General features: G+C 44.6%; 1 protein-coding gene across 2 annotated transcripts in view; it reads left to right on the plus strand.

Moving 5' to 3' along the window:
* TGFBR3 (transforming growth factor beta receptor 3) overlaps positions 1-13,289 on the plus strand; it is a 195,393-nt gene that overhangs the window by 141,087 nt on the left and 41,017 nt on the right. For both annotated transcript variants that reach the window (XM_080800856.1, XM_080800857.1), the window contains exons 5-7: positions 4,416-4,599; positions 9,068-9,236; positions 11,180-11,327. In XM_080800856.1, coding sequence (XP_080656982.1) covers positions 4,416-4,599; positions 9,068-9,236; positions 11,180-11,327 — 501 coding nt within the window. The remainder of the gene's footprint in view (positions 1-4,415; positions 4,600-9,067; positions 9,237-11,179; positions 11,328-13,289) is intronic.

Consider the following 13,289-nt stretch of genomic DNA (forward strand, 5'->3'; position numbering starts at 1 on the left):
CCACACTTGATAGGAGGGGCAGGCTGTTTTACTCAGTCTGCTGATGTAAATGTTAATATCATGCACAGACACCCTCACGGAAATACTCAGAATCATGTTTGACCAATACTCTGGGCACCCTGTCAGGCTGACACAGAATTAACCATCACAGTGCCTTTGTCGGACCACACCCCAAACCCCAAGTCTTGTCTCAGGCACTGTGTTTCCGAGACTATGCTGGTAAAGCTCTGAGAACCACAATATCTGGGGAGTTGTTGAGGGGGGCTGGAAATAGTGCCCTGAAGAACCAAAGTCATGATCGGGGTCAAAGGACATCTTCCAACATTTGAAGGCTTGTCTCAGGGAGAGAAGAAGAAGGAGTTCTTGGTCTGGAAGGCAGAGCTCCGACACGTGGGCCGAAGGCAAAGCTTACGGATAGAACAGAATCTGCCTTGGGAGCTGATGAGGTCTTCTTTCTGGCAGGATTGGAGCAGAGGCCGGCTGTGACCAGGAGTCAGAAGTCTCCTGTTCTGGTCTTGCTCCAGTGCTGACTCTCTGACCTTGGGTAGGCCCGCAGCTTCTCAGAGGTTTCTTCTTCTCTGCTGTGGAAATCATGGTGGCCTCGCTCACAGGTCGTCCAAGGATCGGATGGAAATAACATTACCTTCTAAAGCTCAGTGGGGGTTGGGGGAGGCCTTTGTCGCGTCCAGCTTTGTCTGAGCCAGGAGAGCGGGTGGTCAGGAGTGCTGACGAACCCCTTGCCATAGCAGAAAATTTCCACTGACCTGCAGTCAGGGACGCTTCACGGCCTCTGGCAGCTTTGCTTTCTTCTCCTTGGAATGTGCCTGAGGAGTGGCAGTTCACTCCTTCTCCAAATTCCTCAGCTGTGAGTGAGCCGAGTTGCTGCTGGCCCCGGCAGAACACAGACCTGAGCTGGATTGACGGTACTTGGCCAGGAGTTGACTCTTCTTGAAGCATCGGCCATGCCATCAGATTGCTTTTCTGTGACTTGAGCATACATTTTGAAGTTGCTCCCTATTTCTTCTCTTACTGACACGGTAGAGCCCGCCTTCCACTCTGAAGGAATGCAGTCTCTGTAAAACGCTTAATACTCAAGTGCTTTATTTTATAGCTGTCCCGTGATGAGCACAAAAGAGAGGAGCATCCAAGGTGCCTGCCTAAACATTCAGAACTGTGCTGGCAGAGGGACAAAAGCCTTTGCACTGTTGTGGGTTTTTCTCAGTGACAGGCTTGATAAAAATGACTTTTTATCACAAGTCCGTTAGCCTCCATTAGCACAAGTGCTTTTCGGTGGAAAGAAGGTTTTGCTACAGCTCTTAAGTCATAAAAACCAGATAAACTCTGGAGTTCAGTGTTGGTGAGTAGCTAAGCCTTGGAGGATTTATACGAGGGTTGACAGGTAAACAGTTTGGGAACTTTTTCTTAGGCATTGTCAAAACAAGGGCAGAGCTAAACTGTCCGCACTGGTTTTGCTTGTATATAACTGGCATCAGGACATTTAGCAAATGTCATTATCACACCCTGGAGCACTTCGTGGAACCTGATAGTAGGTGTGCAGGAGGGGGTAACTACATATGTTAGAGGTCAACATTTATGTCCAGCTTAGTAATGATTAGTTCTCAGCTTCCCGGGCCAGTACAAACAGGGAAGCTTGTCTTATTCTTTATTAAGTACCGGACAGCCCAACTTCTAGCGTAGAGAGGGCTGTCGATTTGGGGATCCAACCTGGGGATCCAGTAGATGTTTGAATGTTACTAATGTGCAGTCATTTCATAGTGTAGACCAGCATTTCTCAGTCACAGTACTATTGACATTTTGGCTAATTCTTTTTTTTTTCTTTTCTTTTAAAGATTTTATTTATTCATTAGAGAGAGAGAGAGAGAGGGGGAGAGCACACAAGCAGGGGGAGAGGCAGGCAGAGGGAGAAGCAGACTCCTCGCTGGGCTGGGAGCCCAAGGCAGGGCTTGATCCCAAGACCTGGAGATCATGACCTGAGCTAAAGGCAGATGCTTAACCATCTGAGCCACCCAGGCGCCCCCATTTTGGCTAATTCTTGCTTGTGGGGGCTGCAGTTGTAGAATGGGGGGCAGGGATGCTGAGGAGCACCCCGGACTCTGTTCACAAGACAGCCCCTCCTCCCAGTTGTGACAATAAAAAAATATTTCCAGACATTGCCAAAAGTCCCCAGGGGGACAGAAATCACTCCAGTTAAGAACCACTGGTATCAAGGAAGCTGCAAGGTACCCACACTGCCCCTGACCTATGATAACACTTTTTAAACTATGGATCACTCGGTACCAAGTAAGGCAGGGCTTCTCCACCATGGCTGAGCTTGGGAATCCCTCAGGGACCCTTAAGATATTCTGATGTCGGAGTCCCATCCCTAAGATTCTAATTGGTCTGGGGTGTGGCCTGGACCTCAGGATATTCAGAAGCTCTTAAATGCTTCTACTTCTCAGCCAAGAGTGAGACCATAGCATCAGTAGGTCATGGAATCAACCTGGTGAAGAACTTCTTTGCTGGCATTTAAAAAAATACAGTAGTGCCCGCTTACCTGCCGTTGTACTTTCCGTGGTTTCTTTGATTGGTGGTCAGCTGCGGTCTAGAAGCAGACAGTCCTCCTCCTGACAAATTGTCAGGAGGTCACTGGTAGCCTAACACTGCATCACAATGCCTATATCATTAGCCTCACTTCATCTCCTCATGTAGGAATTTTTTTTTAAAGATTTACTTATTTATTTTAGTGAGAGAGAGCGAGCTCACATGCAGGAGGAGGAGCAGAGGGAGAGAGAGAACTATCTCAAGCAGCCTCCCAATGAGCGTGGAGCCCCACATGGGGCTCGATCTCATGACCCTGAGGTCATGACCTGAGCTGACATCAAGAGTCAGACACTTTACCAGCTGAGCCACCGAGGAGTCCCTCCTCATATAAGCATTTTATAATCTGACATCATCACAAGAAGAAGGGCGAATATAGTACAATAAGATGTTTTGAAGAAGACCACATTCACATAACTTTTATTTATAACATATTGTTTTAATTCCTCTGTTTTATTACTAATTTTTATTAATATCTTACTGTGTGTCAGTTATAAATTAAACTTTATTATAGGTATTATATGTGTAGGAAAAAACATGGTGTACATGGGGTTCAGTACTGTCTATAGTTTCAGGAATCCACTGGGGGTCTTGGAAGGTGTGCCCCACAGATAAGGGGAGACTACTGTACATACATATAATTGAATAGAAACTGTTAAGGCCAGCACAATAGTTAGGATAAGTACCATTTTGTATGTACATTAAGCTTGAAAACACTGCTGTAAGCGATAGAACCATAAGCAAAATTCCTGCTCTCACTCTGCCTTTGGTCGGTTATTTATAATCCCTTCAGAAACTGTTGTGTTTTTTGTTAGTGGTAAATTGTTAATGTGAAATTTAACACATTTATAGTTGTGTGACTTGGGAATTTGGGAATTTATGAACATTTTTGCTGACAATTTGAGGTTTCACCCTGACATTCATAAAATCATTTATTTTTGCAAATGCTAGCCAGTAAAGATGACGTGCACATTTTCACCAACTAAATTTGATTACAGTGCAGCAACAAGATGATAATTTTCTTCCTTTGTATGTGTTAATTATATATACCATGATGTGCTAGGTCAGCGATTATCTAAATACATCGAGCAAGAATGTGGTACTTGCATAAATCATCCTGAAAGTTGTACTGGGATCAGTCCAGCGGCCTCTTCACTTCATTATCTGTGGGTATTTGGGGGTCTTCAAAATAAACGGTAGCATACATGCATCTCACTCACTTCTAGGAAGCAGTGTAATGTGATAGAAGACTGGCAGTCTCCAGTCATTCTTTTTTTATCTCCCTGTTTAAGAGAACGTAAACCAAAGGGGGATTCTTGCTGTGTCTCCATGGTGGTTGACTTTTGGTAGATGCTGTGGTCATGGACGACCTGAAAGTCAAGTTTACTTGCTAGCAGGACTTTGGATTGCTTGTCCTGATCTTGAAGGCCACTACAAACCCACGACAGCACTCATCAAGGCTTTCCACTTGACTTGAAACCTGTTACTTGAAATTACTGCAATGTAGATATCAGAAAAAAACAGCAATGATCATTCACGATGCACTCTGTGGTCTCTCAGAGAGTTCTTTCAAAATTCTTAGGGACATCCTGCGTCACTGGTAGCTTTGTTGTTTCCTGGGAGAAGTAGCCTTGGGACTGTTTTCTTGAATCAGCTGCTGAAAAAAGATGATCGGCCTGTGTAACAAAGAGAAGAAGATAGATTGACAAATACCCATTGGTTGATAAGTGCTCTCTTTAATTATGATTCAGCTCCCTGTGACTGCTCAACAATAAATATATATGTTCCTCTCTTCTATTCTATTCTGTTTCCTCTAGGTGTCTCAGGGGTCCACAGTCCAGTTTTCATCAGGAAACTTTTCCTTGTCAGCAGAAACAGAAGAAAGGAGCTTCCCCCATGGAAACGAACATCTGTTAAACTGGGCTCGAAAGGAGTACGGAGCAGTCACTTCATTCACTGAACTCAAGATAGCAAGAAACATTTATATTAAAGTGGGAGAAGGTAAATTTTATGTGGTTTCAATTAATGACTGATTTATGACACTCAGTTGTTTTCTTTTCAGAGACCAGGTGGTTAGGGCAAGGAATCCTAGAATTACAGAATGTTGGAGCTGGCAGGGACCCGGGAGATCATTGGGCCTGCTCCCCTCACGCTCCCTCCTTCTCTTTTTTTCCTTCTGAGGAAACAGGCCTGGTAACAGCCAAGTAGGAAATGGGGAATAACATGGTTGAGAGAGGAGGAGGTTGTGGTGTAGGGTTTAGAAGACATCCATGCACAGAAGTCAGAGTAACTGAAGGGTGAGAATCTGAGGTGAGGGAAAGGAGGTGATCGCCAATGGAAAGGAGAGGTTGCCGGAAGGAGTCAACAGTTAGGGCTGTTAACCTGCAAACCTGTTAATCTGCAAACATTGGAATCCAATGTTAGTTTATGGTCTCGAAACATTGGTGAGATTTTGGACAATAGCAGAGGAAAAGTGTTTGAGTATATTTTTAAAACTTACGCCAGTTACAAGGACAAAATTACTGGAGAAAGGAACTGTGTGGCCTTGATAAGAGATGGTCCATTTTAATTTCCTTGCCTTGCAGAGGGATATAAATATCTGGTCAGTCAGCTTAAAGGCCCATTTTTAAAAATAACTTCTTTCATCATTATTTTTAGTTGAGCATATTTGGAGCCCCCCTGAGTTACTAGAAATAACAACTCCCGTGAATGAGTTCTTGTAGTCAGGTGGTGATGTGAAAACCGCATGTCTCGTCTTCAGCGTCCATCTGCTTTCTGTTGAATTCAGCAGCACGTGTCACCCCTTTCACAGGCTACATGACAGCACAGCACGGGTTATGGAGTGCTTGTTCACGGCCCATTCTTATACTTGGGCTGTGTGACGGGTGCAGGAAAGGAGGACACTGATGTTGGAGTGTGTGCTATGTGCAGAGGCTACAACACGGCCACGACAGGTGCCTTTCCCCTGGACCCCACTTAACCTCGCCAGTAATCCTAGGAGGAAACCATTATTTCCACCATTTTACAGAGGGGTTAGTGGTTGGTGAAGCTAGCTTGCTCAAATCCACATTGTTAGCCAGGGGCAAAGCCAGAATTCAAACCCAGGTTTCCTGACTCCTGAGTCAAATGCTTGTTTCCTGATGCCGTATATTAAGTCTTAGCCAAGTAAGCGCATCCTAAAAATGCAAGTAGGCACCCAGATGGGAAGATTTGTTTTGCAGAGAGAAGAGTTTTAGATGTGTGTTGGGTTCAAAAAGTTGAAGTTTGTTACTGGACTCTGAGGGTGGTCAGGTAGCTTATAGAAGTCAAGTCCCATTGGAACAAAATGAAGAACCTCTTTTAACAAAGGTTCTAAGCCACACACACCCCCACAGTGGTCTGCATTTCTGAAGCAGAACTCTAGTAGTATCAAAGAATGCTGATTACCCAGAATTTGTTAGAATAAGAAAAGGTATTACAGTAACATTTAGAATGTTGACCTGTTCTCTTGACAGTGCATGAACTTTAATGTGTAGCTGTTGCCTGCCTTGAGAGTGAGGGATTAAGTGATGTCCCCAGGGCCACACGCTGAGTCAGGGAAGAACTTAGAGGACGTGGTGTCTAGTCCAGTAAAAACCGGTGACTCCTTAATAACCCCTTTGGAGCCCCTGAAACTTGATTCCAGCCACCAGCTGGGTATGAGTCCCTGGTAGACAACATGGAGAAGAGCAGTTGGGGGAAATGAGGGTCCTTGGTTGGGTTGGTGGACCACAAGGTTATGTTGCCTATTACCATGGATCAGGCTCTGCTGAGCGGGACTCATGAGCCAGCTCCCCAGAACCTGACTTGTCTCTACCTAGCTTGAATCCAGGGATCGCAGCCCATGAGCCTCCTCTTGCTGTATCCCCAGTGGCTCTCAGATATGGTTCCACCCCAGTAGCATCTTCATCACCTGGGAACTTGTTAGAAATGCCAATTCTTGGGCCCACCCAAGACCAACCAGATTGAAAACTCTGGGGGTGGGGTCTAGCCATCTGAGTTTTAACAAGCATGCCTGGTGATTCAGATACATGCTAACATTGGAGAACTGTGACTGTGACCTGCATACCTAGAGTGGAAGAATTGAGGAGTTTCAGTTCTTATCCCAGCTGTGAAACTTCAAGCAACCCTCTGATTTCCCACTTAAGTCTCACTTTCCACAGGAGGAAAATAAGGAGTTTGCATTACCACCACCACCCACCCCCCCACCCCACCCCCCATTCTCAGATTATATCATTCTGGGTTGCAAAGTTATTTGTCAGTCCTTTCCTAAAATACAAATAAGCATGTGACTCCCCCCTCCTCCCAAAACTTGCCAGGTTTTCTACCCGGGGATTCCCCTTTGTGGTTTCCTTTCTACTTGGCAGTTGGTCTAAGTTTTGATGCCAGGCGTGCAGAAGGTCGTTCAGGGGAAAAAGAACTCATATACACACATGTACACACAACAGAAAGTGATCAGCTTATTCAGCTTAGCGACAATGGCCTCTGGGACTTGAGCCCTTAATAACACAACTTTTAAACAAACTTTTCTTAGTGGCTTCGGAGGGTCACAATGTGCATGAGTTTTTTGTCATTTGTCTCCAATCTCACATCATTGTTTGTCCATTCAGGAAACCTATGCCGTGTGCTTGCTCTACGCCAGGTGCAATCTGGGCACACCTGTGGACTGGATGGAGCAATAGGCCAGAGTCCCAGGAACTCTCTTGAGTTCCAGACTAGCTTGTCCCTGACCCATACACATCCCCTCTGAGTCTTGATTCCATTTCAGTCTTGCCACCCCAGTATCATTTTCCGTCCTGTGATCTGGGGGAGGCATCCGCAGGCCTGCAGCTGCACAGTGTGCGTTCCTCGTCTGTTCCTCTGGCAAAACACTCAGCAGATGCGGCCAGGACTGGCAAGAGGAGACTGCTCCAGCCGCTGGAGTCAGTGGAGCCCTGGCCTCTTCTCTCTGAGGGGGTCTGTAGGGAGGAATGCAGGGTGAAGAGCCTGCCTGCTGGGGCCTCATGAGCTCCTCTGGTCCCATCTGGTCCAGGCCTGGTGCTGAGGGCGCCACGGTTCCTGGAGCCAGGATGCTGCCATGTGTGCTATGGACCTCGGCCCAAGGGAGGCGACGCAGGCTTGGTGGGGGTTGGGAGCAGGGCAGCATCAGCCCAATCTGGGGACCTCCTGGGCCGATCCCTTTCTCTGGAGTGAAACTTGCATGTGCATTTGAACCCCGGCATCCTGTCCCTTAAATGAAAGAGGCAGAAGTTTGTTTCATTAAAGTGCCAGGGCTCTGATTAATTACCCCTTTTGAAAAAAAGTTTGCTACACCTAGAACTTCCCTGACACTGGTCCCAGCTGTCATCCTGCCAGCAGTTTCAAGTTCTGTTTAAACATTTAAACCGCTGGCTGGAAATCCCATCAAGCACAGTGCTGTGTGAACGGCATGTGCCGTTGCAGGACTATCTTCAGACTCTGGGTACTTGTGTCGCTTTCCCCGGTGGAGGTGGTGAGCAGCGCCCAGCACAATGGGATGATATTTGTGAAAGCACCTTGTAAACTGTAAAGTGTTACCAAAGCATTCGTCACCTGTGCTAAGATTGTGAGAAAGAGTGAAAGTCTGTCCTCACTGTTTCCCCCAAACTCCTTCCTTCAGTCTTCAGATCTGTAGTGTTGTGATGAGTAAATATGAGGGAATGACTAATTCTCCATAGCAGGCCAGAGAATTAATTAGGTGGTTGGTTCTCCTAATAGCAAATATCCAAGGTGGGGGAGCATATCTGGGGAATAGGATAGATGGATTGATTTCAGTTGTGAGTATGCGGGCTGTGAAATATCTATTGGATTTTTAGGTGCTTGGTAGATGGGAGGCAGCACAGGTCTGCAGCTCAATAAAGGAGTCATGATCTAGGTGCGAGTCGAAGCCCTGGGAGTGATGGAGATCATCTGGGAAGAATACGATACAAAATGGGGATTGAGGAAGGAACAGAGTTCTCAGCCTTGGTTTTGTATCAGAATCAGCTATGGAGCTTTTCCAGAAAGAAAGCTTCCTAGGCGGCCGCCACCCCCACCCCAGATCTTCTGAATCAGGATCTCTGGGATGGGGTACCAAATGGGTGTGCACCAAAATTGAGGATTGCTGGTGTTTAAAGAATGGGCAGAAGAGGAGGGGGCAGGGAAAGGGACAGAACTAGGTCAGAGGAAGTGGATGAGGACAAAGCAGTCTCGCAGAGAACAGGAAAGGAGAAGATTTGGACCCAGAGAGACCACTGGAGTTGGTCAGTAGGAGGTCACTGGCGACTGTATGGGAGGCATTTCAGGGCCGTGGCTTAGGAGTTCTAAGGCTCTCCTAGGGCTTCTGGTTCCCTGTGTCCTGCACCTCCTCAGTGTCACTGTCATCTTCCCTCCGAGTCTGGTTACCACATAGCTCCGTGGTTTGACGGGATGTCCTGTGCTTCTTTACTTTCAGATCAAGTGTTCCCTCCCACATGCAACATAGGAAAGAACTTTCTCTCACTCAATTACCTTGCTGAGTACCTTCAGCCCAAAGCAGCAGAGGGTTGTGTGATAGCCAGCCAGCCCCAGGATAAGGAAGTACACATCATTGAGTTAATTACCCCCAACTCTAACCCCTACAGGTAAGTAGAGAGAGAGAGAGAGAGAGAGAGAGAGTGTGTGTGTGTGTGTGTGTGTGTGTGTGTGTGTTGAACTGAGAAAAGATGAAAGGGGCACCTGGGTGGCCCAGCCAGTTAAGTATCCAGTTCTTGGTTTCGGCTCAGGTCATGGTCTCCCGGTCATGAAACTGAGCCCCATATAGGGCTGCACGCTCAGCCCAGAGTGTGCTTGAGAGTCTGTCCCTCTCCCTTTGCCCTCCCCGCCCCCGCTTGCCCGCGCTCTCTCTCTCTCTCTCTCTCTCTCTCTCAGATAAATAACTAAATAAAAGCTTAAAAAAGAGAGAAATGAAAATAAAGATCTTCGCTGACTTGAGGCAGAGAGACATAGAGCCCTACCTGTGTATGAGGTTTGATGCTTTGGGTGAATTAGCAGAAGTTTTGAAAAAGGGAGTGAAGGCACCAATGGTATATTTTATTTTCTGCATCTGCCTCTAGATCCCCTATATTCTAGACGAGTTTCTGATGCCTCCTGTGAACTTCCCGGACATTAATTATAGGACAGAACTCACTCTTGCTCCATCATTATCTCCTTGATGGAGGCTATCCCTGATAAGAAAAATTAGAAAATATGTCTTATTAATATATTATAATTTTAATAACATTCTGTTTTTAATGAAATTCTGTTCCTTGCACATTTGCACTCCTGCTTTAGAGGGGGGTGTATGTGTGTGTGTCTGTGTGTGTAGGTGTGGCCCTTCATGGTGACACACCAGAGAGCCATTAGATATGACCTGCCTCTACTTTGTGTTCTTTTTCTCCTTCTTCCACCCTCAGCTTCCTGCCTCAGGGCCAAAAATTTAACTCTCCTTGTCAGGAATGATTAGGGAATTAAAAAAGAGAATAAAAGAGGAAAAGTGGCTCTTTCTCCCACTTTAGCCTGTATTCCTGTGGACTAGTGACTTAAAATATAAATTTATATTGTAGAGGGATTTCAAAGTTAAAATTCTAATCAAATTTTTGCTTCCAAAAGTGAATAAACTACACATCAGTTTTGGGAAGATTCCATTCTATCCCACATGAAGAATTTTGTGGAAAATTTAAAAGAGAATGGGAATCGAAGCAATCTGGCAAATATGCTTAGATATTAAGCCTCAGGCTTCATTTGAGTATATCATTCATCATATGCTTTACAAGTGTGTAAAACCAAATGGAAAGAAAGACTGTCCTCTAAATTCAGAATGACAGAAATGTTATTGTTTGGTTAAGAAAATTTCTTTTTTATATGAAATTCTTAGAAGTTTGGGTTGTGTTCATCAATTTTCCAGTAATCACTTGGTTGACCATCTGTTTTCTTTATATTAATAACTGTATATCCAGAAGTTTGGGAAAGTAAATGCAGACATGATTCTGTAGCAAATGTTAATGGCTTAAGCAAACCTTCTATTCAGATTCAGATTCTCTAGCCCTTTGCTTCTTATTTTATCTGAAGTGTCCTAGTTTGTTTTTTTACTACCAGGTCTCCCTCCTCCCTGACACCTTCATTACCAAACTGGCACTTAAATTTCTGGTTTTGAAGGATTTTGAGCTTGTAGGAAATTGGAAAAGTTACACATTGAAGGTGTTGAAGGTTGGAAAGCAACAACTTGCTTTAAAAATAAACTCCTCTGGTTGCCCAAGTCCATTTCAAACCGTAGATGCATTAAGTAACCATCTTTTTTTTCCCCCACTCAAGAAGGAGAAAAATTTTAGTGTCTAATTATCAGCAGGCATATTTGTCTATTGTTATGTAAAACCGTTTTGTTTTGTGTGCACTAACAATCTGTTTTGCACATGTCATTTGCCTGGGCTCAACTCCAGCTTTTTAATCAACTGGCCAGACACTGGAAACATGAAGACTTGGAAGAGAGGAGATAGTTGCAACTTTCTGGCATCTGGGTCCTAACTTTGCCTTTGTTTTCCATTCACAGTGCTTTCCAGGTGGATATAATAATTGACATAAGACCTTCTCGAAAGGACCTGGAGGTGGTCAGAAATCTCATCCTGATCTTGAAGTGCAAAAAGTCTGTCAACTGGGTGATCAAGTCTTTCGATGTTAAGGGAAACCTGAAAGTTGTTGTAAGTTGGTTGAGCATTTCTTTGTTTTGATGTATGGCAGCGATTTAAGCTGTGCTTACGTATGTTATTTTTATGAAGTTTCTGTTTCTCTGAGCTTTCTGTTATTTTTCACTTTGTAAAATAGGATGTTCCTTGGTTTCTCCTGACAAGGGCAGACAGTGTGGGGATTAAAAGCGTGGCCTCTGGGGTCAAGATCGAGATTGGAGTCCTGACTGCCATTTACAAACTGTGACCTTGGGCAAGTCCCTTAACCTCTCTGGACCCAGTTGCCTCATTTGCAAAATTCCTGAAGTGTATGAGTGTAGTTTCTAGTCAGAGCAAGTGTAAAATAACGAGCACAATGGGGCCTTTCATGTTGACAGTCATCCTGTAAGGGCCTCAGTGTCATGGTACTGAATATCAGCTCTTACTTTGGGGTTAGGTATTTAGGGAAGGTGTGGAAAATTGAGCTGACCCCAGCTCATACTGTTGACTTGTCTTTTTGAGATAAACACATGCTGTTGGCGTGTCTTTTTGCTTGCTTCTAACTTCTGAGAGAGAAACACTGATAAAAGAATCACGCTAATGGAGAGGTTAGTGAAATGACACAGGAAAAGTAACCCCAGCCTATTTCCGAAGCATTATTTTCATGAAGGAAATACACTTAAGTTTATTTGGTTGGTGTGATAGGCAAATACCAGCTAGTTTGCTGAAAAGTTGAATGTTGAAATTTAGTAAAATAAAAAATTTTTAAAGATCTATTTATTTGAGAGAGAGAGAGAGAGCAGGGGTGGGGGGAGAGGTTGGAAGGAGAAGAAGAGAGAATCTCAAGCAGGCTCTAAGCTGAGTCTGGAGCCTTACATGGGGCTTGATCTCATGACCCCAAGATCATGTCCTGAGCTGAAACCAGGAGTCAGATACTTAACCAACTGCACCACCCAGGCACCCCAAAATAAATCTTTTTCAGGTATGTTTAAGGAGATAACTGTTTGACAGAATACTGCACAAATCACATTGCAAGTTAAAGAAAAACCTCCCCCTCCTCATTTTTAAGAATATAATTACCTTATCTTCTCTTCTGTAGATTTAAATTTTTGTGCATTGTCTTTTAAAAATATTGTGTCTGATTCCTTTTCCAGTACCTGCACTGTATCAGTTGGAGAGGATTTTGTGTTTTCAGTATTTGGTGGGGAGGGATGCCTTTGGTCTTGGTGTGATCCAGCAGTGAGCAAAGCCAGTGCTTCCCTAGGTACCATAGTGCATGAACACTCATCAGAGGCAGCAGGCAAAGCCACGAGCATACACATCTTAATTTTCAAGTAATCGTTTCTGGTTCCTGTGGGTTTTTTGTTATTGTCGTTTTTTTTTTTTTCCTTAACTTTGAGAGGATCCAAATAAACCATCGTGTATAAGGGTGATCCATTAATTTGGTGTCGAGAACAAAGCCCAGCCATGATTTTCTGAAGTCAGAGCTGTTCTGATTGCTTTCCCTGGTATGGCATGAGGGGTGTTGGTGACCTGGGGTGTCTACAGCATTTGCTGCCTGGCACACCGACCAAATGTTTTTAATTTTCAGAATAACAAAAACAGGAAAGGGAATCATGCTTTGAAAGGCGAAAACATACGGTACATTTTAATTCCCTGCTGGAGTTGTGTCTGTTCTTTCGGCCCTGACCCTTCAGTGGCTCTTTCTGTACCTGAGTATGTGTTCCTGGAGTTCACTGTGAATGTCCTCACTTTTCATATGAATAAGAAAGGCTGGAGTTGAGATTGCTCATCCCAGTGCAAGATCTGTTTATATTCCCCTCTTTGGCTGTACTCCTGTTCCAGGCCAATTTTGGACAATGCATGACAACATTACTAAACAATTAGGTAATGTTGCATGATGTTCTTTTTTATTCTCCCAGTCAGTTTCATGCTTTGTGATTTCCTAACTCTCAGTCTCAGATGTGACTTCTGCCTGTGCTGTGAGGAAAAGGTACC

Source organism: Martes martes (assembly GCF_963455335.1).
Source record: "Martes martes genome assembly, chromosome: 4".
Taxonomy (NCBI): Eukaryota; Metazoa; Chordata; class Mammalia; order Carnivora; family Mustelidae; genus Martes; species Martes martes.